Source organism: Procambarus clarkii, chromosome 40, assembly GCF_040958095.1.
Source record: "Procambarus clarkii isolate CNS0578487 chromosome 40, FALCON_Pclarkii_2.0, whole genome shotgun sequence".
NCBI lineage: Eukaryota > Metazoa > Arthropoda > Malacostraca > Decapoda > Cambaridae > Procambarus > Procambarus clarkii.
The window spans coordinates 40,146,314-40,173,247 of NC_091189.1; the positions used below are offsets into that span (position 1 = coordinate 40,146,314).

Below are 26,934 nucleotides of genomic sequence, written 5' to 3' on the forward strand. Positions count from 1 at the left end.
AAGGTAGTTGTGCTCTCTGGGTTCGAGTCCCACTGGTGGGTGTTGTCCAAAGATTATTAATCTTCACTTGTGGTTTATGCAAGTATAGGCTTATATATATATATATATATATATATATATATATATATATATATATATATATATATATATATATATATATACTAATCTATATATATATTATTAAATTTGACCGAAAAAAGTAAGATTAATAATTCTAACAAGAATTTTCTCAATGTTTCTTATATTTCTTTTCACTGTTGATGGTAACTGAAAAATCAATTCTCCAAAATTCATTTTTACGAATTGTAAGACACCTTACAAACAGAACTTATTGAGGAAGGAGGAAAGAATCGAGGCAATTACAGAAGCACCATACTGTCCCCCGAGCTCAAAGCGGCAGCTAAGACCCTTCGTGAGAACAAGGAGATAGTTGTCAGGAGAGGTGACAAGTCGCCAATATACGTCATTCTTAAAAAAGACGAATATCTAGCGGAAATAAACCTCATTCTCTATGACCAAACTAAATTCCAAAGGGTAACGAAGGACACTATAGCCGAATTGAAGGCAAAGGTCAACAAATTGATCGAAACTGTGAACGCCAAGAAATCCGGACTCCAGCTGCCAAAGATTATTGGGGAATATAAGCCTGGATATGCATATGGAAATGTCAAGACACATAAGCCTGGAAACCCACTTCGTCCAATCATTAGCCAGATACCCACACCCATGTACAGACTAAAAAAGAACTTTTTTAGTGTCAGAGTGGTTGACAAATGGAATGCATTAGGAAGTGATGTGGTGGAGGCTGACTCCATACACAGTTTCAAGTGTAGATATGATAGAGCCCAATAGGCTCAGGAATCTGTACACCTGTTGATTGACGGTTGAGAGGCGGGACCAAAGAGCCAGAGCTCAATCCCCGCAAACACAACTAGGTGAGTACTGGCGAAGCGACTCAATGGCTTGCTGACTCCTTATGTCTCTTGCACCCTCAGCCTGAAGTCTCCGAAGGAATTTGTTGACTTACTGCGGGGAACACGAGCCACAGGGATAAGAGCCTCGTTAGACGTAGAATCACTGTAGTACCTGTGGATGAAACAACCGGGATGATGTGGACAGAGTGTATCGTGATCCGGCCTGTACTCCTCTTGACAGAAAACATTCTAAGGAAACTACTCCAAGCTTGTACTAAAGAGGCACCCTTCTTGAGCCCGGATGGACACATGTATAAGCAAGTAGATGGGGTCGCCATGGGTTCTCCCCTAGGTGTCCTGTTTGCGAACTTCTACATGGGTACCATCGAACAAAAGGTCTTAGTCGACATGAACTTGAAACCGGCCATATACTGCAGGTATGTTGACGACATTTTTACACAGGTACCTGATGTCAGACACCTGCAGGAGCTGAAGGAGGCATTTGAGCGGAATTCTGTGTTGCGTTTGACTTACGAGATTGAGAAGGATGGGAAGCTGCCCTTTCTAGATGTAACAGTCATGGAAAGGAGCGGAGGTTTCCACACTGCAGTCTACACTAAGGAAACAAACATAGGAATGTGCCTGAATGCCAACAGTGACTGCCAAGACAGGTACAAGAGGAGTGTCGTTAACGCTTATGTCGACCGTGCTCTCAGCCACAGCTCAGGATGGAAGCAAGTCGATGAAGAACTCTGTAGGGTAAAGCATGTCTAGTCAACAACGGCTTCTCCAATGGTTTCGTTGAAGACATCATAAGAAGGAAGGTGAAACGCCATGCAACCTCTGAAGAGACAACTAACACAAACACCTATACCCCCCTATTAGACTATTTTACAGGAACTTCTTTTCCTCAGCTCATAAAACGGAGGAAAGGGTCCTGAAAGATATTGTTAAAAGAAACGTTATCCCTACAGACAAAAATCAGAAGATACAATTGATGATCTACTATAAAACCAAGAAAACGGCCAACCTACTCATGAGAAACTCTCCAGACCAAAGCAGAACGCTTTAAAAGAGACCAATGTCGTCTATGCCTTCAAATGCCCACTTGGGGACTGTAAGCCTCAAAGAACTCAGTATATAGGCAAGACAACAACATCTCTTTCCAGGCGATTAACGATGCATAAGCAACAGGGCTCCATTAAAGAACATATAATCTCTTCCCACAACCAGACCATCACCAGAGAAGTCTTAACAAAAAAGCACGGAAATAATCCATAGATACAGCGATATCAGGTGGCTAGATATCTGCGAGGCACTACACATTAAGAAGTCGACACCAGCAATCAACAGCCAATTAATGCACAACTATATTCTACCCACTTCAAGACTCCGCACCAGTATTGAAGCATCAAGAAATATGGGCCAATAGGCCCTTTGCAGTTACTTCCACTCTTCCCTTTGACTTACAAAATATTATACCCATTGTTTCGTGTTCTGTCTTGTGTTGAAAGTTTGTTTTCACCTCATCCAAAACTGTTGTAACATATCATCTCACCCAAATGCAGGTATAAATCGCTGTTTAAAGCTGTTTAAACTCTGTTCAGTTATAGTTGTGTGTGTGTAAACTAAAGTCTGATGAGGTGAGCTGTAAGCATCTGGCCCCAACTTAGATCAAACATTCTCTCATAGATATACATGAGATCAGGTTGGGAGTGGGGTCTTCAACATATTAGTTTTGGTTAGATCCATTTTCTATTATATTCAAAATGGAATTTTGTTGCCTTACCACATGGTGAACTTTAGTCTCATTATATTAAAATAATATAATAAAGTTGAATGTCCCAACTTTATGGTTTTCTTGATATACCAAGCAGGAACACGTGTTTTGTAATGTGTGACAATGTATATAACTCAGAAATACACTTCTATGTGGCAACATTATATACAGGATAATTATAACTACTGGTATTTGTCCACAGGATGATGATACCGCTCCGCAGATGTCACGCCCCGCTCCAGATCCTCCTCTTCTCTTTTGTTCTGTTTTTTGTTGCCATTGTTTACTACATCACTATCGATCAGCAACAGTTAACAGCTCTAATGGTCTACGTCCCAGGTAAGTTGTCATAACTGACACATTGCTTTTGTGGTAATGCTCGGGCAAACAATTTATATCTAGAAAATAGAATATTTTGTTTGTCTGTCCAAGATTGAAAGTAAGACGCTTGCACTAGCCTAATCAGATTTTGCAGGGTGAATAGTATGGAGTATAGAAACTGTCATAGACTGGTTGGGGACGATCATATTCGTTCTATTAGGAGCGGGCTTGAACCCAATAGTGAACCTTCCCCCCACCTTAAAATCGGTAGAAGTTTTCTGTCCGACTCTCTAGATTTCTTGACTCAAAAATGATGAAGTGAATTCAGTATTACATGTTCTGAGAGAGAGAGAGGTTACCTTGAGATTACCTATCTATACCTATATGAGATTACCTATAGCCCTATGATTTCGGGGCTCAACGTCCCGCGGCCCGGTCCCAACCAGGCCTGGAGAGGAGCAGAGACAGACATAAATAAGGGGAGAGGGAACGAGAGTTCAGCTGTGTTAGCAGCGGAGAGACACAGGACGGGGAGACACAGGGACGGGAGAGACACAGGACGGGAGAGACATCTCCCGCCAACACATCACAAGGCGCAGTGTGGTCACAATGCGACCCAAACGTCTTAAGGTCAGAGCTACTCCACTTGACGGTCATGCTATCGGAAGAAGCAATACTTTAAAGGTCCTGAAGGACGTAACTGGCCTCAAACCCGCTGACATTAGTCAGGAAGGTGAAGGTGCTCTACTTTTCATGTGAAGAGGAGCTAGAAGAACTCCTCACTAACGATGCCATTCTTCGCAAAGAGCACCACCTACATCCTCACTTCCCACGTCAGTTCCTGGCCGGTAGAACTGTCTTTACCAGCAGGACTAGCCGGTGGATCGCTGAGCGACCTCAACATCATATCATAAACAATATCGAGGACGAAAATCCAAACCTGTCGGTATTCAACCTAGAGTTCTGCAACACCGACAAAACATCAATGATGATTACGTTCACCACCATAGCTGCGGCCACCAGGCTGCCACACAAGGATTCTACTGCTTCGGCCTAAAAATACCGCCCCACCAAATACAAAAGGAACGATACCATGAGATCCAGCAGTGCTTTAAGTGCTACGAGCTCTCTCACCCGACCAACAAGTGTCAGCACCCTGTCCAGAGGTGCAGCCTGTCCGCACTGGACCATCACTACTCCATATGCAAGGCAACAGTCCATCACTGCTTGCTCTGTGATGGCAATCACCCTGCAATTTCCTACCGCTGCCCCCGCAGACAGGAAATCATCAAGGCCCAGGTTGAAGCCAAAAGAAACAACTCTTCTACCTCCTCGACCAGAGCCCCAAGCGTTCACCTCACCACCTTAGCTCTCACTAGTCGACCAGAAGACTTTCCGGTCCTACCAACATGTGGCTCCTCCCAGCAGGCGACACAGCCTTCTCATTGTGGACCCAAGGTCCCCAAGGTCCCACAGGCTCCTTCACAGCCCCCTGCATCACGTGCAGGCATTATCCCTGGTCTTCTTAAACTAGCGGAAAGGCTAGCAGGACCAGACAACCAGCGCTTTGTCAGTGAACTAAACGCATTATACATAGACAATGGCCTGGCCCCTATCATAGCCACTAGCGTAAATCTCACTGCCTCCTCTACCACTCCGGAAACTACCACCAGGACGACCAGGTGGTCAACTTCAACACCGACTCCAGAACCGCCCATGACCCGGGCGACACAAACAGAGGTAATTCCTTCTCCAGCTCCCAACACTCCTACCATCACTATCTCAGCAGCCGCGCTAGCAGACGTGCTGTCTACAAACGATAACAGCACCATCAGCGCTCCTGAAATAGCTACAACCACCAATCTACGACACCTAAACCTACCTAAGGCTGCGAGGCGAAAGACAAAAACGCCCACTACGGAGGTTACGGACTCCTCAGACGAGGAAATCATAGAAGGAGCTCCACCGCCGCATCACAAATAAGACACCTACACGGTTCAAGACTTCCTCATGGAGGCCACGTCACCAAACTCTAACGACAGCGCTGCTCAGCCAAAGTCGCAGGCAAAGAAAAAACGGAAAACCTAGAGGTCTACACTAACCCACCAGCTCCATAACTGGTATAGCCAGCCCTCCAGGCTGAAAACCATCATGAAGACCCCCATCCATCGCCACATCTCTAGTATCAGCCACTGATACAGATAATGGCTCCAAAGAGCCTCCACTTACGGGCTCACCATAGCCCGTGCTACTGGAACTTATCGTTCTGAGTAGCGAATCTTAAACAACAAACAGCAGAACGAGAGTTGAAGAGAGGAGAGATGGTATAGACAGGAAAGAATGAGTGCGGAGAAAGGTAGAAACTGGCGGAGGTGGGGAAGAGGAGAAAGTTGGGGGAAGAGAGAGGAGATTGGGGAAAATGTTGGAGAGAGGTGATTGGGGAAAAGGGAGATTTTGGAAAAGAAAGGTGTAAAGAGATAGGTTAGGACAGAATGAAGAAGAGAGTTAGGGAAGATGTGGGAGAAAGGTTGTTGAAAGAGAAGTGTAGACGGGGAGATTGGGAAAAAGAGGATAACGGAGGAGAGATGAGACTGAGGTAGAGTGAAAGAAAGAGAGAAGAGGGAAAGGACAAGAATAGTGTAGGGAAGAAAACGTTTAGGGGGAACGGAGAGAGGAAGGATTTGGGGGGAAGGGGAAATTCGGGAAATGGGGTTTTAGAGGAGGAAGGAGATAAATAAAGAGAAGGGGAGATAGAGGGGCAGGGTGTGAGAGGGGGAGGGGGGGAATGTGGAGAGGGTGGGAAAAGTGAGAGACTAAGAGAGAGGGAGAGGAGAGAGAGAGAAGGTGATGTTAGGTTAGAAGAGTGGAGAAGGGCAGAGATGAGGAGAATGAGGGAGGGATAAGGATAGATAGAACATAAGAATGAAGGTAACTGCAGAAGGCTATTAGCCCATACGAGGCAGCTCCTATTTATATCCACCTAATCTCACTCATGTATAAGTTTAACCTATGCTTGAAACAATCAAGGGATCCTTCTTCTATTATGTTACGCGGAAATTGATTCCACACATCATCAACTCTGCTACCGAACCAGTATTTACTCAGGTCTTTCCAAAATCCAAACTTATCCAATTTATTCCCCCATTGTTTCCTGTTCCGTCTTGTATTGATACCTCCCCCCCCCCCACACCCCTTCAATATTCCCTTTGTTATGTCCACTCATCCACCTGCACACCACTCTCATGTCATCCCCAACTCCTCGCCTTTCTAGAAAACGTAATTCAAGTTCTGTCAATCCCTCCTCATATGACAGGTTTCCAATTTGTAGGATCAACTTCGTCATCCCACGCTGGAGGCGTTCTAGTGAACCTATATCAGTTCCATAGTATGGAGACCAAACTAAACTGCATAATGTAAATGGGGCCTAACCAGAGCAAGATATTGCTGAAGAACAGCACCAGGTGTCTTGTTACTAATGCTTCGATAAGTAAATCCCAGTGTCCTATTTGCCTTATTACGAACATGTATGCATTAATTTTTGGTTTTAAATTCCTACCAATCATAACTCCCAGATCCCTTTTGCAATCTCATTACCATCTAGCTCGTATCCTGTAACTCTATCATCATTACCTAGCCTCAGAACTTTACATTTGTCAGCATTAAAACAAGAGAGAGAGGGAGCAGGGAAGAGAGATGGGATGGGGAAGAGGCCCGGGTGCAGCCGGGTACCTTGTGGGAAAAGTCTAACTTTCAATATTAATAATAATCATATATATTGAATACTAAGATAACTCCGAAAGACGACCTCCTCTTATATAAAAAGAAGGAAAAATAAATTAATGTGAAATGACCCAAAGAACCAGTGTCCTGTGGACCTAGATTAAATCAATAAAACATTAAGGGCTTTAAATGCACTGTAGTTACAATTAATTAAGGAGTAGACTTACTACATAAATCTGAGGGGTTACATACTAAAAGATAAATATATCCCTAGTATTATTTCAGCGCTGGTTCTACACTAAAGTAAGTAAGTAGTTACAAAATGAATGAATGTAAATTTATCTAATTACACATGGAAATATTATATACATGCATAATAAATGAATAGCACATGTATAAGTAATAAATCATGGAAATAAATCTATTAATAATGACTAATTATCTACGAAAAATTAATATGAGGGCTTAGCTGTAAGAAGACTTCACAACGCTTATTTCACAGCTCTAATACTCGTAGACGTCAACTCGTTGTCAAGGTTATTGTTGAGAACACAGGGCAATGGACACCGCATGGAGGGGAAGATTATCTCAGCTTGGCCTCACGATCCACGCTGGAATCACGATAAATTTGTAGAAAATGCCAAGGCTAATAAATTATTTCACTATTCATTAGAAAAAGTGGGGACATAAATACGAGGGAAACTAACGTGGGTTTTGTGATCTTCCTGCTCTGTGACGACGAGCAACCTACACGTTAATTTATGTGTGCACACTAAAATAACTAACATAGCAACTTTTATACTTATTACGCTCGCCGAGACCGTCTGCTAATTAAGAACATAAGAACAAAGGCAACTGCAGAAGGCCTATTGGCCCATACGAGGCAGCTCCTATCTATAGCCACCATCCCACTCATATACATGTCCAACCAGCGCTTTGAAACAATCGAGGGACCCCCACCTCCACCACGTTACGTGGCAATTGGTTCCACAAATCAACAACCCTGTTACCGAACCAGTATTTACCCAAGTCTTTCCTAAATCTAAACTTATCAAATTTATACCCAATGTTTCGTGTTCTGTCTTGTGTTGGGTACTTTTAATACCCTATAAATATCCCCTTTGTTATGTCCATTCATCCACTTGTAAACCTCTATCATGTCACCCCTAACTCTTCGCCTTTCCAGTGAATGCAATTTAAGCTTTGTTAATATATAAATCCTCTAATCAAATAAATCTCAAAATAAACAATACCCAAATTTGTAACAAAGTAGATGGCAAATTCCTTGGCGTTCTCATCAACCACAAGCTGAATTTCCAGGGACACATTCTAAATATATAAAAAAAAGTTAAAAAAACTGTTGGCATTCTTTTCTAAGATCAGATATTATGTACCCCGCCCTGCCCTGGTGACACTCTATTACTCCCTTATCTATCCATATCTCAACGATGGTATTTGTGCTTGGGGCTCTACTACCCAAAATCATTTACGTCCTCTAATTACTCAACACAAAGCTGCTATTAGGACAATATCCAACTCTGGCCCCAGACATCACTCGGTACCCCTACTCAAATCTCTGAATATGTTAGATATTAAGTCACTGCACATTCTCTCATGTGTATTATACATATATAAAACGCTGAACTGTAATGCCAATCCTGACCTCAAAAGATTCATTGAAGGTTGTAACAGAACCCATGAGCACCACACCAGAAATAAATACAGTTTGATATTCCTAGAGTACGTCTTAATCAAACTAGAAATGTTCTACAAATCAAGGGGCCCAGAATGTGGAATGACCTTCCCAACCATGTTAAAGACTGTACCTCTCTCAACCAGTTTAAGATAAAAACAAAGCACTACCTAATAAATTCCCTGTAACCTACCTTACCCCCTCTGTTGTCAACCCATGTCTTTTTTTTTCAAAACAACGCTGTTTGAATGTAATTGTCTGTAATAATTTGTAATTGTATTTGTGCTGCTTTTTTCAGCCATGTTCCCCCATCTTTTATCTCTATTTTTATTTGTTCTCAACACATTTTATTCTTTATACCCATTAGTATTAAGCTTTAGTCATTAATGTTTTTCCTGCCCGAAAACGCTTTGCGTAATAGTGGCTTTAGGTATTGTATGTACTAGCTCTATCTATTAATCCAACAAACTTTGTAAAATCTCTTGTATGTATGTACCTTACCTAAATAAACATTTATTTATTTATTTATTTATATGAAACATTTCTAATTGAGTAATTAACTTAGTCATCCTACGCTGGACACGTTCAAGTGAATTTATATCCAATCTATAGTACGGCGACCAAAACTGAACGGCACAATCTAAATGGGGCCTAACCAGAGCAAGATATAGCTTAAGAAACCACACCAGGTGTCTTGTTACTAACGCTTCGATTAATAAATCCCAGTGTCCTATTCGCCTTATTGCGAACATTCATGCATTGATCCTTTTGTTTTAAATTCTTACTAATCATAACTCCCAGATCCCTTTTGCAATCTCAACACCATCTAGCTCGTATCTTGTAACTCTCATCATCTATCGTCTCCATCTTGAAAAACATAAATTAATAAATGAGTCGCAACATACATAAGAACAAAGGCAACTGCAGAAGGCCTATTGGCCCATACGAGGCAGCTCCTATCTATAACCACCCAATCCCACTCATATACATGTCCAACCCGCGCTTGAAACAATCGAGGGACCCCACATCCACCACGTTACGCGGCAATTGGTTTCCACAAATCAACAACCCTGTTACTGAACCAGTATTTACTCAAGTCTGTCCTAAATCTAAACTTATCCAATTTTTAACGTAAAACTTTAAACGTATTTAGCAAAATTGCAAAATTGATAACAATAATGTTCCGGTGTGTTGAATAAATTAGCCGGCAGAGCACAAGTCCAATAATGAGTCAAACTTCAAATTTGGGCTAAAAGTTTTAAAAGTACAAATTTTCACGTGAGTAGGTATGTTTAACGGAAAATTTACTATATAATTATTGGAAGAAAGCGCTAAGTCAGTATGACTACATGTATATATAACATTTAGAAATGCGGATAAGATGAAAGTTTGGATGTGTAGAGTATACGACCGGGATAGAATGACGCGGTGAAGGACTAGAGCCCGACCACTTGGACCATCCATGGTTGAACCAGGACCTGCTGGAAGCAAGGCCGCCGGTGGTTAGTCCACAGGACTAGCCTAATTTGTGGTCTTGTGTGTAATCTTTATTTTGTTTCATTATAGCGTTTTTGGTAGCCATGAGTGGCAGGTACTCACCTCGTTCTACTCGTCTAGTTGTTTGATTAGGTTGAGCTCTGGCTCTCTGGCCCTGCCTCTCAACTGGTAAGGTGTAGTAGTAGTCAGCTGTGGGCAGTAGACCTGAAAACACAGTCCAAATTCTAAAGTAGGTGAATTCAGCAAATTCAATTTAAATAACAGATTAACTTGGAGCAAATAAACCAAGACCTCACAGAAACTAGCTGGGAAGATGTTACAGCCCTCTGGGGTCGCAACTGGGTTCTTTCTCTGATGTTAGTAGAGTTTGGGTATCCAGCCCAAGGTAGTACTGGCTTTCAAGGGGTGTGCTCCGTAACGCAAGTAAATTAAAGGGGAAGGGATAAAACTGCTCAGAAATAAATATATATTCACCACCACCAATAAATAAATATAATAAACAGTCACTCGCTGGGGCTATCACTACACTTATGTACACGTCTTGTCTTCTTCTGAAGACACAGGATGCTCTGCTTAACGGTGCTCAAGACGAGTAGCCCTGGTTCTCTTCTTGTGGCCTCTCGACGAATCCTTAGATTCTCTTAGCGAGTCTGCCCCGGCCACAGGCCAGCCAAATCACAGTTCCACTGGGTGCGCCGTCGTGGAGGCCTTCAACTACAAATCCAGCTTGTAGCTGGCAGGTTCCAATCAGCTACGCTGCGTAGGCCACTCCACGACCGATACAAGGGTTACGAGCCCTAGGCAGGAGCCTCATGTGATTCCACAGATCACTCTCCTCACCATAACACCCCAGTGGCTATTCTTCTCCACGAGTCAGCCCCGGGTACGACAAATCCTCAACTGCCATGTCACAGGCAGGTTAACACAACAGTGTTCATCCGGGGGGGGGGGGGGGGGGGGGGGAAGGGGGTGACTCACAACTTCTGCAGCTAACACTTGGAGAATCTACGGCTGCCTTGGGTAGACTGATCCAACGTTCATTACAGCAGTCCCAGGTCGACTCTGTAAACAGACACGTCATCAGTACTAGTTACACTCTAGGGCACCTCACTTACAGGCTTAGACACAAACGCCCACCTATCCACTCCATAGATGGCGTTGCTGTCTAAGCGTCACCTCACCAGAGGTCAGCAGCAGCTGTGTTATGAGCTGATCAGGACGGGAAACCAGCCCTCGTGGCTGGTATTTCCTGTCCTCACTAGATGGCGCTGTCCATTTGGAGGGGGTTTCGGGAGCTGACCCACAGATGGCGCGGTCGTCAGTGCTCCGTGCTCGGACGCTGGGCTCGGGTCCGTAACAGAAGAACAGCCAGAAAGTGCCGCCTTAAACCAATGCCTGGAAAAAAAACCCTCAATATACCTAGCAATATGATCAAGTCACATACCTCTAAGAAAAAAGAGGTAACAGATGTTGATTGGAATGGGAACGACGTTCCATCTATTGGCGAAGAAAACAAATCGCTGAACAGCTCCTGTGCCCAACCTGTCCTCTTAAAAATAACGTCGCTTTTGGCCGTTTGCCCGTATGGCCGAATATGGACGTAATTTGAAAATTAAAAAAAAAAAAAAAAATTGGGATTTTTTTTTTCAACAACAGTAAACTAAGGGTCCTCTGGTAGGTTAGGTGGGCAGGAAATTCTCATAAAGTTTCAAAACATTATGAAAAACGTTAATGGAAAGTTTCCTCTTCTAAGCTTCCCAAGTAAGCCGAACGACTCAAACAGAAAACGGAACAGAACGTCACTTTTGTGAGTCGATTTCATTTCAAATTACGTCCAATATTACAAACCTTTTCAAACTAGAGATGTTATACCAATGAAAATACTTTTCAAGACGCTAGTGCTCTCTAGATTGGAGTATAATGACAGCCCCTTTAAAAAAATGCAGGGGGTAATGATGTTAGGCGAGTTAGGAGTGAGGAACTAATACAGAGATTCAGGACAGCCATTGAATTAGTTAGGAGCAAGGGAGGAATCCCGATCATATGTGGCATTCTTCCAAGAAAGGGAGTGGGAAATGAATGGATGTCGAGGGGAATTGGTGTCAATTGCCGGCTGGAAAGATATTGCAAATCAAATGCAATATCTTTCATAGACAACTGGGAACACTTCTATGGAAGAAATGAAATGTATGCTCGTGATGGGGTGCATCTATCGAGGGCTGGGGTTGTTGCTGTTGCGAACTCGTTGGAACCAGTGGTTAGAGGTGTTTGTTTGGGTTTAAACTATTAGTAGATAGTGGTATGGGAATTGATTTGGAGGAAGGAGGTAATAAAAGTATGTGTTCGTGGGAGAAAAGAATTGGCAAAATGATCAGGGAAAGAAAAGGGCCTCAAAATAAAAATTCACTTAGGGTATATTACACTAACAGTAGAAGTCTAAGAAATAAAATTAACGAATTAAATGCTCTTGTCTGCACAGAAAAAATAGATATTATTGCACTTAAAGAAACGTGGATGAATGTAGAAAATAGAGAACTATTAGCTGAATATCAAATAAATGGATTTAAACTATTTCACACAGATAGATATATTAGACGAGGAAGTGGAGTAGCCATATATGTTAGGGACAATTTGAAATGTAGTCTCAAAGAGGGAATCAAAACTGAGCCACACACAGAAACTATTTGGATAGAATTAAACGATAAAGCAAATAATATTATAATAGGAGTTATATATAGGCCACCAAATTAAGACAGAATGGAAGCAAAGCATCTATGGGATGAAATATCTAGGGCATCTAGATCTAACAGTATTTACGTCATGGGTGACTTTAATTTTAGTAGAATAAACTGGTTGAACAAAACAGGGAATAGTGAAGCAGAAGATTTTCTAGAATTAATTGACGATTGCTTTCTTATGCAACACATTAAGGAACCAACACGGGAAAATAATATTTTAGATTTAGTGTTAACTAACAGGGAAACACAAATTAATGACATCGAAATAAGGAGTGAGCTAGGGAACAATGATCACAAAGAAATCAGATTTACCATAGAATGGAATAGACCTGTAGGAGAAAATTCTGTTAAAGTGCCAGATTTTCGAAAAGCTGATTTAAATAGCCTAAGAATTTTTTGGGGTCAAATTGATTGGAAAGTCTTGGGTATGGGGTGTGGGCCGGTCTTGGAGCGAGACATGAACCCAGTGATAGGTGATGTAAATGGGGATTTCGATGTGGATTCAATATATAACTTATTTAAGAATATTCTAAACAAAGCATAGGAACGTAGTATACCATACAAATTGAATAGATCGAATACTAATGACCCAAAGTGGATAACAAAGAATTTGAAGAACCTTATAGGTAAAAAGAGAGCTTGGTACAAAAGGATTAAAAATGGGGAGGTCACTTAGAACAATAATTCGTACAACTGGTTAGAAATGTTAAAAAGAGATAAGGAAAGCAAAAAGAAACTATGAAGTTCGCATAGCAGGGCAAGCAAAGACAAATCCTAAAGTTTTTTTCAGTTATATCGTACTAAGACTAGGGAAAGGATAGGTCCATTAAAAACTGAGACAGGTCAAATAACAGATAATGATGAAGAGATGAGTAGTATTTTTAATAAGAACATAAGAACAAAGGCAACTGCAGAAGGCCTATTGGCCCATACGAGGCAGCTCCTATTTATAACCACCCAATCCCACTCATATACTTGTCCAACCCGTGCTTGAAACAATCGAGGGACCCCACCTCCAGCACGTTACGCGGTAATTGGTTCCCCAAATCAACAACCCTGTTACTGAACCAGTATTTACCCAAGTCTTTCCTAAATCTAAACTTATCCAATTTATACCCATTGTTTCGTGTTCTGTCTTGTGTTGATACTTTAATACCCTATTAATATCCCCTTTGTTATGTCCATTCACCCACTTGTAAACCTCTATCATGTCACCACTAACTCTTCGCCTTTCCAGTGAATGTAACTTAAGCTTTGTTAATCTTTCTTCATATGAAAGATTTCTAATTTGGGGAATTAACTTAGTCATCCTACGCTGGACACGTTCAAGTGAATTTATATCCATTCTATAATATGGCGACCAAAACTGAACTCCATAATCTAAATGGGGCCTAACTAGAGCAAGATATAGCTTGAGAACCACATCAGGTGTCTTGTTACTAACGCTGCGATTAATAAATCCAAGTGTCCGATTTGCCTTATTACGAACATTTATGCATTGATCCTTTTGTTTTAAATTCTTACTAATCATAACTCCCAGATCCCTTTCGCAATCCGACTTCGCAATCTCAACACCATCTAGGTCGTATCTTGTAACTCTATCATCATTACCTAGCCTCAGAACTTTACATTTATCAGCATTAAACTGCATTTGCCAATCATTTGACCATTTCAAAACCCTATCTAGATCAACTTGAAGTGATAGTGAGTCCTCCTCCGAATTAATTTCCCTACCGATTTTCGTATCATCAGCAAATTTGCAAATGTTGCTACTCAAACCTGAATCTAAATCATTTATATATATTATAAACAACAGAGGTCCCAGGACAGAGCCCTGAGGTACTCCACTAACAACATTATCCCACTCTGACTTAACCCCATTTATACTAACTCTGTTTCCTTTGGAATAGCCATGCCCTAATCCAAGTTAATAGAGCACCCCCAATACCATGAGCTTCTATTTTTTAAATTAGTCTTTCATGTGGCACTGTATCAAATGCTTTGCTAAAGTCAAGGTACACAACATCACAATCCTTACCACTATCAACTGCCTCAACTATGCTGGAATAAAAAGTTAGCAAATTTGTTAAACATGAACGGCCATTTGTAAAACCATGTTGCGACTCATTGATTAATTTATGTTTTTCAAGATGGAGACGAATTGTATTTGCAATTATTGATTCAAGTAACTTTCCCACAATAGACGTTAGGCTAATTGGCCGATAGTTTGACGCAAGTGATCTATCTCCTTTCTTAAAAATTGGTACCACATTAGCTACCTTCCATGACTCTGGCACTCTGCCTGACTCTATTGATTTATTAAATATGGTAGACAGTGGCTCGGAAAGCTCCTCTTTGCATTCTTTAAGCACCCTGGCAAACACTTCAACCGGCCCTGGGGATTTGTTTGGTTTTAGTTTTTCTAATTGTTTAATTACATCCTCCCTGGTAACTGCTAAACTAGTCAACCTGTCCTCATCCCCACCCACATAGACTTGTTCGGCTGAAGGCATATTGTTAAGTTCTTCTTTAGTAAATACAGATATAAAATATTTGTTAAAAATACTACTCATCTTGTCATTATCCGTTATTTGACCTGTCTCAGATTTAATGGACCTATCCTTTCCCTAGTCTTAGTTCGATATAACTGAAAAAACCCTTTAGGATTTGACTTTGCTTGCTCTGCTATGCGAACTTCATAGTTTCTTTTTGCTTTCCTAATCTCTTTTTTAACATTTCTAACCAGTTGTATGAATTCCTGTTCTAACCTGACTTCCCCATTCTTAATCCTTTTGTACCAAGCTCTCTTTTTACCTATAAGGTTCTTTCAATTATTTGTTATCCACTTTGGGTCATTAGTATTCGATCAATTCAATTTGTATGGTATACTGCGTTCCTGTGCTTTGTTTAGAATATTCTTAAATAAGTTATATATTAAATCCACATCGAAATCCCCTTTTACGTTACCTGTTGCTGGGTTCATGTCTCGCTCTAAGACCGGCCCACCCCCCCATACCCAAGACTTTCCAATCTATTTGACCCAAAAAATTTCTTAGGCTATTAAAATCAGCTTTTCGAAAATATGGCACTTTAACATAATTTTCTCCTACAGGTCTATTCCATTCTATGCTAAATCTGATTACTTTGTGATCACTGTTCCCTAGCTCACTCCCTATTTCGATGTCATTAATTTGTGTTTCCCTGTTAGTTAACACTAAATCTAAAATATTTGGGGCCTCGTAGCCGGGTGGTTAGTGCGCAGGATTCGTAATTCTGTGGCGCGGGTTCGATTCCCGCACGAGGCAGAAACAAATGGGCAAAGTTTATTTCACCCTGAATGCCCCTGTTACCTAGCAGTAAATAGGTACCTGGGAGTTAGTCAGCTGTCACGGGCTGCTTCCTGGGGTGGAGGCCTGGTCGAGGACCGGGCCGCGGGGACACTAAAAACCCCCGAAATCATCTCAAGATTATTTTCCCGTATTGGTTCCTTAATGTGTTGCGTAAGAAAGCAATCGTCAATTAATTCTAGAAAATCTTCTGCTTCACTATTCCCTGTTTTGTTCAACCAGTTTATTCCACTAAAATTAAAGTCACCCATGACATAAATACTGTTAGATCTAGATGCTCTAGATATTTCATTCCATAGATGCTTTGCTTCCATTCTGTCTAAATTTGGTGGCCTATATATAACTCCTATTATAATATTATTTGCTTTTTCGTTTAATTCTATCCAAATAGTTTCTGTGTGTGGCTCAGTTTTGATTCCCTCTTTGAGACTACATTGCAAATTGTCTCTAACATATATGGCTACTCCCCCTCCTCGTCTAATATATCTATCTGTGTGAAATAGTTTAAATCCATTTATCTGATATTCAGCTAATAGTTCTCTATTTTCTACATTCATCCACGTTTCGGTAAGTGCAATAATATCTATTTTTTCTGTGCAGACAAGAGCATTAAATTCATTAATTTTATTTCTTAGACTTCTACTGTTAGTGTAATATATCCTAAGTGAAATGTTATTTTTTTGTTTATGAAATGATTTATTGAAATGTTTATTTTCTGCCTGAAACGCTTTGCGTAATAGTGGCTTTAGGCATTGTATGTACTAGCTCTATCTATAAAGCCAACAAACTTTCTAAAATCTCTTTATGTATGTACCTTTGCCTAAATAAAAATTATTATTATTATTATTATTATTTTGAGGCCCTTTTCTTTCCCTGATCATTTTGCCAATTCTTTTCTCCCACGAACACATACTTTTATTACCTCCTTCCTCCAAATCAATTCCCATACCACTATCTACTAACAGTTTAAACCCAAACAAACACCTCTAACCACTGGTTCCAACGAGTTCGCAACAGCAACAACCCCAGCCCTCGATAGATGCACCCCATCACGAGCATACATTTCATTTCTTCCATAGAAGCGTTCCCAGTTGTCTATGAAAGATATTGCATTTGATTTGCAATATCTTTCCAGCCGGCAATTGACACCAAGTGCCCTCGACATCCATTCATTTCCCACTCCCTTTCTTGGAAGAATGCCACATATGATCGGGATTCCTCCCTTGCTCCTAACTAATTCAATGGCTGTCCTGAATCTCTGTATTAGTTCCTCACTCCTAACTCGCCCAACATCATTACCCCCTGCACTAATACAAATAATGGGTTTGTTCCCATTTCCCGTCATAATATCATTCATGTTTTCAACAATATCACCAATTCCAGCTCCCGGATAGCAAACCCTTAATCTGTTCCCCCTATCTCTGAAACCACATCTTTTCTCGTAGCAGCTGTTTGGTCCTAACAAGACCTTGGTGTCCTTGATGTGCAAGCTTCAGAGCACGCTTCTGGAGAACAGCTGGAATAACGATACGAGTACCTCGCAGCACGGTGTCGCGTTGTTGCGTAACACTTAATTCTGTCTGGATGCGTTCAAGTGCTTTGAATGCATCTTGGTCAACTCCTGAGGGTGGGATGCGTGGAAACTTTTTCTTAGTCAATGCATCCACTGTTGCTTGCAGAGTTGGGTCCTCTAGGATTGCAGTACGGATTTCATCAAGAGTGAGAGCCTTAGGGACTGCATCACAGGTTACAGAGTGTACATATTCCTCGGCAACTTGCTGATGCTTGGTGATGGTGAAACTGTTGGCAGGATGTCGACTGATGTAATCAGCAGGATTGCCTGCACCCGGCTTGTATTTCACCGTAAAGTTGTATGGTTGCAGACGAAGAGCCCATCTCTCAATGCGAGCTGGTGGTTTGGACTTTGGATTATTGAAGATGGTCTCCAACGGTTTGTGGTCAGTGACTATCGTGGTGAAGGGTGCACCAAGCAGATACACATTGAAGTGTTCACAGCCCCATACAAGAGCAAGAGCTTCCTTCTCTGTCTGACTGTATCGTTGCTCAACATCTGTGAGAGAACGGCTGGCGTAGGCAATTACTACTCTGGAATCTGGTTGACCAGGTTTGTGTTGGGCTAAAACAGCACCTAATCCAACAGGACTAGCATCCACTGTTAACTCAGTGTCCATTGATGGATCAAAGTATGCAGCAGTCGCATTCTCTACTAGTGCATCTTTCACGGCATCAAATGCATTTTGCTCAATATCGCTCCAGTACCATGATGCATTTTTCTTCAGGAGCTCACGTAGAGGCTTCGTAATGGTAGCAAAATCTGGAATGAAGCGAGAACAGTAGTTTGCTATTCCCAGAAAACTATGTACTTCAGTGGACGTTGAAGGAGGTGCAGCATTCTTGATATCTGCAACTTTCTTAGGATCTGGAGACAGACCTTTGTCACTAAGTACATGTCCAAAGAATTCAATTTTATGTTGATTGAACTCACACTTTGCTTGGCTTAGCGTCAGTTTCTTTTCTCGTAAGCGTTGCAATGTTGCACGAAGAGCTTTGTCGTGTTCAGCTTGGGTACGGCCATAAACAATGATGTCATCAGACATGTTGTCAGCATTAGGAATATCTTGCAATACCTGGCTGATGATGTGCTGGAATACCTCGGCAGCACTGTTAATACCAAAACTCAGGCGCTTGTACCTATACAGACCTCGATGTGTCGTAAACGTTGTGATGAAGCGACTCTCATCATCAAGTTCAAGCTGATGATAGCCCTTGTTTAAATCTAACTTGCTAAATACAGTTACACCATTCAAGTGGTAGATCATATCATCTACAGTGGGTGTAGGATGGCGTTCACGCATTATTGCCTTGTTGGGAACACGCATGTTCACACAAATGCGTATCTCATCTGGATTCTTCGGCTTTGGTGGAGTGACAATTGGGCTTACCCATGGTGTTGGGCCTGTTACTGGTTCAATGATATCTAGTTCCATCAGCCTATCCAGTTCGGCATCGACTTTCTTGCGAGTATGGAATGGTTGTCGGCGATGTGGTTGGGCAACTGGAATTACATCTGGGTTGATATGCAGATGTACTTTGCTATCAGTATAACAACCTATGGATTTAAATCGATGAGAAAATTCAGCAACAATAGCATCAATATTGTTTGCAGATTCCACTGCTACAGCATTAGAAAGCTGAAGTAGCCCCAATTTGGTTGAAGTCTTGTAACTGAGTAGAGACTCCTTTGCATTCCTAACAATATGGAATGTAGTAATGAGCATTGCATTCTTTGACTTGATCTCTGCAGTGAAAGTTCCAATCACTGGCAAGGCTACCTTTGAAGCATAGGCAGTGGCTTTGCCATTATAGTTCTCAAGCTTTGGGAACTGTTTTTTAAATTTCTCATAGTGACATTCAGCAATGGTGTCAATGTTTGATCCAGTGTCAATGAGAACTTTGAGACAAATACCAGCAATGTATACTATAGTCTCTGGGTTGTTTGGAAGATCATTCCATTCTGTGATTGCTTGTACTCCATAAGTGTAATCACATTCACTGTCATCTGAGACTGGTTGTAAAGAAATGTTGTCTTGTACATTATTAACATTCTGGATATGAGGTGCAATATTGTGTTTACCACCTCGACCCCTATGACCTGATCCTCGTACAGTGCTTTTATTCACTGACTGTGGTTTCTTTAGTGCGGAACGACACATAGCACCACAATGACCTAGTTTTCCACACTCATAGCACTTCTTACCTTGAGCAGGACAAACATTACCTTGGTGTGGGTAGTCTCCTCCACAATTGTAACATTTATTGTTGACACCTTCTGATGTGAGTCGTTGTGACTGCTTGAGTTTTCTTGAGGTTATCTTGAGATGATTTTGGGGCTTTTTAATGTCCCCGCGGCCCGGTCCTCGACCGGGCCTCCACCCCCAGGAAGCAGCCCGCGACAGCTGACTAACACCCAGGTACCTATTATACTGCTAGGTAACAGGAGCATAGGGTGAAAGAAACTCTGCCCATTGTTTCTCGCCGGCGCCTGGGATCGAACCCAGGACCACAGGATCACAAGTCCAGCGTGCTGTCCGCTCGGCCGACTGGCTCTTGTTCCTTGACCCCATTTGTGATGTGGTTCTCGGCTCAATTTGCTGTTAGGTTTGCTATGATAGCTTCTTTGATCACGGTGACCTCCCTGAACCTTACGTACTTCATCACTGTTAGTAACAGTGGCAGAACCATTGTTGGCACTGCACTCCATGACACGAGCATCACGTGCAGCATCTTCCATTCGACGAGCCATATCCAGTACCTTGGTAAGAGAACTTTCATCATCAACAAGTTCTAGAGCTCTTCGACCAAGACGTGTAGATGTACATGTTTCAATTATTTGCTGTTTGATTTCTTTGTCAACATCAGCAAACTCACAATGGGTTGCTAAACCCTGCAGACGTGTGTGGTATTGATCAACGGTTTCATTAGAGAGTTGTCTGGCTCTCTTGAAATACATAATTTCCATTGCAGTATTTTGTCTTGGTTTGAAGTGCTCAGTTAATTTGGCTTTGGCAATGTCATAATCTTTGGCACCACCAGTGTCTTTCAGTGTGTCAAAGATGTCACAAACTCTATCACCTGCATAATGAAGTAGAAAGGCACGCTTTCTTTCAGCACTTTTGATGTCAGAAACTATCAACAAATTTTAAAACATTTTAAGCCATTTGGTCCACCTCTGTGATAGGTTTGTCTGGTCACAGTCAGGATCAAATGCAGGAAACTAAGGTATATTTGCCATTTTTTACTGTATAAAAGTAAACTTATCACTTAAATGTTCCTCAGAATATTAAACACTTACTGCACTGTATATGTTAGTTAAGAATTCACTATAATTACTTTAATTTTGCAAAGCACACAAGCATTTTAATGCAAAAGTTCACAGCAGTGCACAATACAGCAGCAACTGATTTCTTACCTAGCCCTTGTGTACATGTGCTGTTCCTGCTCACAGCAGCACAGCAGTTGTCAGCAGTTGGCACAGCAGTAGTTAGCAGTTGGTACAGCAGTTGGTAGCAGTTGGTGCAGCAGTTGGTACAGCAGTTGGTAGCAGTTGGTGCAGCAGTTGGTACAGCAGTTGGTACAGCAGTCAGTTCACAGCGTGAAGAATTGTAGCACAGAGCGCGTTTCGTATACAAAACATCGAGTTTTGTATACAGCATCAAAGCGTCGTTTCGTAAACAGCGTCAGCAGATTCCAGAATCCTCAGTACACAGCTTGTCAGCACAGCTTGGGTAGCACACAGCATTGGTTAGCACACAGCATCGGTTAGCACACAGCATTGGTTACCACACAGCATTGGGTATGATGCTCACAGACAGCACGACTTCCCTCCTCCTCCGGGGGCGAGACAGCATGCTTCTTCCTTGTGTTTTAAACTGAACAAATACCTGCGTTCACAGTTCATCCTCGTCGCCAATGTGGTGTTGTGTGTTACTGAGGAAGTCTTGGTTGTAGGGTTGATATAAAGCCATTGCTTGGTTATTGACTTTACTACTTAAACTGATACATGACTAGTAGCTTCCTAGCTGGTAGCGTCCTGTATGCTCCATTGTTTACCTCTATCTTGGCGTCTGACTCGCTGCACATAGAAAACGGATGGTACCGTTTTCTGTGAACATGACAGGTCCTTGGAACTTGGAACCTCTTGAAGTGTAAGTTTTCATTGATCGTAGTAATGCGCTGAAAAGTAGACCAGTTCCCAGTCTAGATGATTTAATTAGCGTTGATTTCTAGACAAACGAACTACTTATGCTAAGTCTTTAGTTCAATTGTTCACCGACCATCTTGATATTGTCTGGGACTCGATGGGAAATTTATTAAATCCTCTATAGAATTAAAATATTAAGATATTATTGAGAAAATGAGTTATTCTAAGGCACAATTTAAGGAAAAGGCACTTGCTGGATGTACGAATTTTGCTGAAAATTGTCAGCTTAGACTTGACCTTCATAGGAAATTGTCGCGTGAGGCTTCTGCTGAAAGGTTGTAGGGTTATCTTGGTTATCTTGAGATAATTTCAAGGCTTAGCCTCCTCGCGGCCCGGTCCTCGACTAGGTCTCCTTTTTTGTTTGTTTTTGTTATGGAGCCGGTCGGCCGAGCGAACAGCACACTGAACTTGTGATCCTGGGTTCGATCCCAGGCGCCGGCTAGAAACAATGGGCAGAGTTTCTTTTACCCAGTGCCCCTGTTACCTAGCAGTAAAATAGGTACCTGGGTGTAAGTCAGCTGTCACGGGCTGCTTCCTGGGGGTGGAGGCCTGGTCGAGGACCGGGCCGCGGGGACACTAAAAGCCCCGAAATCATCTCAAGATATGAACCTCAAGATAACCCCCAGGAAGCAGTGCAAAGCAGCTGTGTAACTCCCAGGTACCTCTTTACTGCCAGGTGAACAGGAGCATCATGGTGAAAGAAACTGCCTATTTGTTTCCGTTTCCACCGGGAATCAAACCCGGAACCTCAGGACTACGAATCCGAAGCGCTGTTCACTCAGCTGTCAGGCCCCTTAAATCATAAATCGACCTCACTGGGAGCCCTATTAGTGGTATGTAGGAGATATCTATATAGTTACTAAATCAGTTTCATGGAGGAAATATGACATTCGCCCCACAATGGATGAAAAACTAAATTATTAATTTTGAGGCGACTAGTTGTCTTGAGTTGATTTCGGGGCTTTTTAGTGTCCCCGCGGCCCGGTCCTCGACCAGGCCTCCACCCCCAGGAAGCAGCCCGTGACAGCTGACTAACTCCCAGGTACCTATTTACTGCTAGGTAATAGGGGCGTAGGGTGAAAGAAACTATGTCCATCGTTTCTCACCGGCGCCCGGGATCGAACCCGAGACCACAGGATCACGTGTACAGTGTGCTGTCCGCTTGACCGGCCGGCCCCTTAGGGTTGTCCGGCCAGATCGGTCCGGTCCGTCCGGTCGGATACTATATCTTAGTGGCCACAAAGATATAGTACTTAAGTGTATCACAAGTGTCCAGTGATTTAGGCTGTGTGGGGAGCTTATGACCCACTCATGATCAGTGCCCAAAGGAGCAATTTTTTATTTCTTTAATTAAGTGAGTAAAAATTATTCCTCTTATTCTCAAACTGAAATATAATCTGAAATATGGAGATTGGAAAAATTAACCATAGGTCTCCGCCTCTCTGAAGTAACGCTCTTGAACTCTCTCTCCACCCTTTCCCACCTGCTCTTAGCTTCTGTATACTTAGACTCTGGTCTCTACAGAACTTTTACTCTTCGAGTTTGGAGCCCGCTCATCATGATCAATTCAGTCGATCTCCCGTGAGCTCAACAACATCGCAGGCTCAATCGTCGATGCTGAGCTTCAGTCCCATCAAGATGTATTGGTATACGAAATCCCTGCTACGACCCTAAGGCCTTGCATCATCAATCTGGCACTCATACCCATATGCAGTAAATGACTGGCTAGCCCTTACTTACGCCAATAGGGTCGTTATGTCTTCTCGCGATTTCCCTGGCAAAGTTGTCATGATACCACGATACAGCGCCTGACAGCTGAGTGGACAGCGCTTCGGATTCGTAGTCCTGAAGTTCCGTCTTCGATCCCAGGTAGAGACAAATGGGCAAAATGTTTCTTTCACCCTGATGCCCCAGTTACCTAGCAATAAATAGGTACCTGGGAGTTAGACAGCTGTTCCGGGCTCCTTCCTGAGGGGTGTAACAAAAAGGAGGCCTGGTCGAGGACCGGGCCTCGGGGACGCTAAGCCCCGAAGTCATCTCAAGATACCATGCCCACCTAGAATTGGACCCGAATGAGAGACGTTACCCTGCAATTGTTGGTCTGACCACTACTTACGGCGTGGGTCCTCCAATTAAAAATAACGTGACAGCCTGGGAGCAGATGACCAGAAGTAATGATAATCACTACATACACAGTCTCGCCCTGAACACTTGTGACAACTGCAAGTTCTGGTTGAAAACTTACTCTAATACACTAGGGCAAATAGTTAGGACGAGGGAACTATATAATCGAATCGTCCTTCCTCACGGCACTGGAACATCTCGTGACACTCCACAACTGGATGCCAACTTTCATGGTGATGTTGCTGAATTTGCAAAGAGTTGTCAGTAAGGGACGCTGCGATCCTGTCATCGTATGACCCGCGATCATCGGAGGGAGTGAACCGGTTGTGCTATTACCATGAAGTAATCATCAACTAGCTATAAAAACATATCTGCTTCAGCATCCCTTGCTTTATTAATATTTTTTTTTTTGCCAGTGAAGTTAAACTGCATATAATCTATACATTGTCGTACCTAAATGCTCTAGATTTGTCTTTCCTTATTCCTTCCTTCCATTCTGTCAAAGTGACCTATAAGTAAAACTCTTATTATTAGGCTAGCATTTTAATTTGTGTCTATAAAAATAGCGTTTGTTTTTTCCTCTGTTTTCATTCACTTTTTGATGCTAGATTTTATTATTTCTGTGACATATATATTTTAACTATTAACAAATTAATTTGCCAAGCATGTCTTTTATAGCTGATAAGAACTTTCATCACTTTAATTTATTTATTAAATGGAGTATTGAAACCTTTTCCTTTTTTTTAGTTAAAATTTTCTCGATGTGGTGAAATAATAGAAAATAAATTGCCATGCTCTGTATGTCCATTTACTCCTAATCTGGAAGACAAAACCTATTTATTTAATTGTTCAAAATATTATTGTTTCAAAGTTAATCAACATACCCACAGGGATGAGAGGAAATGTGGTGACAGAGCGAGTGCTGACGGAGAAGACATTGGTGGGGGTAGCGCAGGACGACCCGGCCCTCGTCAACTACATCCGTCACCACCTCCTCCACCCGCCCTCCCGCCAACCCTATAACCTCTCAAACCCGGCGGCCCAACATTTCTCCCAGCTTGGTCAATCCAGTTACGCCGATAGTGAAGTATTACATGGCATGGTGAGCAACATCTCTGATAAGATAAACTTGGAATTGTTGGAAAACTTACTAATACATTTTCACATACTTACAAACTCCTGTTCTCATGTTTTCCTATCACCTTTCTCTTCCATATTTTTTTCTGTTCTGCTTTATTCAAGTTTTAGTATTATAAAATGACGTTCATTTGTATGGTCTTGCTACACAATAGACTGAACAACAGAGGAGAAAATAATATGAAGAAATCCAAAATGTGAGGTTTCACCAGGTCATCTCTCGTGAGTATCGAGTAAAAAAGACCCCGAATATAATAGTTATTGAAAGTGAGTTGTGAGGACATATTTTAGCATTATAACTTTGGTCTGCAACAAGAAGATGCACGTTCCTTATTTTTGTTGAGTGAGTCGTGAGCAATTTTGTTATTGTTTTGCAGGGATATTCCTGCGCGGGCCCTAAGCCTCTGGCTGCCCCACTAAGTGTTACTAGTTTCTGTTTTACTTGGGCGGAGTATGAGTATTTATGACTTGTATGGTCGCTTCAGTAAGATTATGTTCAGAGTAATTGTTGATAAGGCGGCACTACTAGCATTAGTGTTGAGTGTATATTGAAAGTTTATTGACATTGTATTTTAGCCTAGTGATGAGTAGAAGTTATTTTGACATTTCATAAATTTGCTGAATGTCGAGGGTCGGCATAATTCCTTTACTAGAATTCTGAAATGGTCTTGAGGCTTTTATTGAAAATTATAAATTTAGAACGAAAAAAATAACATTTTCATGCCTTTAAGGCTTAAGTGTTTAAATCAACCTATTTTTAGGTTATTACTTTTTGCCAGAGTGTGTTTGGTTTTTAACATAGAAGAAAATTTAAAACTTACAGTTATAGAATAATTATAAAAATTATTATCCGTTTGTCTAAAACTCTGTTTGTTTGCCCCTCATCTTTTGCACAGTTAGGATATCTACAATATTGGGCTCATTTAATACTGAATTTCAGAATTGCTTGCACTAATAATTATCATTTAGCCCTATTGATGAGACATTTAAACTTTTGTTTTGTGTGTAATGCACAAGTGTTTAACATCACACCATATATAACTAGTGCTCTATGAGGGTATACTATTCATCACCATCAAAATTAGTGTCACACTGTATGTATGAATATTGTACTAATATGATTTAGCATGTGACACACATTCTCTATGAACAAATCCACAAGGGCCGTGACGAGGATTCGAACCTGCGTCTGGGAGCATCCCAGACACTGCCTTAATACTGCTTTATTACTATACTAAGACACTGCTTTAACACACTGCACGTAAATAGACATTATTTACGTGCGCTCGTGTCATGAAAGGAACTCCAGACAAATCCCAGAGGTGCTCTCGTCTGCCAGCCAGAGGTACCTGGTTGATACCTGGTTGATGGGGTTCCGGGAGTTCTTCTACTCCCCAAGCCCGGCCCGAGGCCAGACTTGACTTGTGAGAGTTTGGTCCACCAGGCTGTTGCTTGGAGCCCACATACCCACCACAGCCCGGTTGGTCCGGCACTCCTTGAAGGAAACAATCTAGTTTCCTCTTGAAGATATCCACGGTTGTTCCTGTAATATTTATAATGCTCGCTGGTAGGACGTTGAACAACCGCGGACCTCTGATGTTTATACAGTGTTCTCTGATTGTGCCCATGGCACCTCTGCTCTTCACTGGTTCTATTCTGCATTTTCTTCCATGTCATTCACTCCAGTACGTTGTTATTTTACTGTGCAGATTTGGGACCTGTCCCTCCAGTATTTTCCACGTGTATATTATTTGGTATCTCTCTCGTCTCCTTTCTAGTGAGTACATTTGGAGAGCTTTGAGACGATCCCAATAATTTAGGTGCTTTATCGCGTCTATGCGTGCCGTATATGTTCTCTGTATTCCCTCAATTTCAGCAGTC

The 26,934-nt window shown here is 41.8% G+C and overlaps 1 protein-coding gene across 1 annotated transcript in view; it reads left to right on the forward strand.

Annotated features, from left to right (window-relative positions):
* Positions 1–2,898: 2,898 nt before the first annotated feature.
* The window catches only part of LOC123749826 (protein Star-like), a 145,997-nt gene continuing 121,961 nt past the window's right edge, over positions 2,899–26,934 (forward strand). Inside the window, exons 1-2 of the mRNA XM_069339007.1 lie at positions 2,899–3,033; positions 24,807–25,018. Coding sequence (XP_069195108.1) covers positions 2,901–3,033; positions 24,807–25,018 — 345 coding nt within the window. The 5' untranslated portion in view covers positions 2,899–2,900. The remainder of the gene's footprint in view (positions 3,034–24,806; positions 25,019–26,934) is intronic.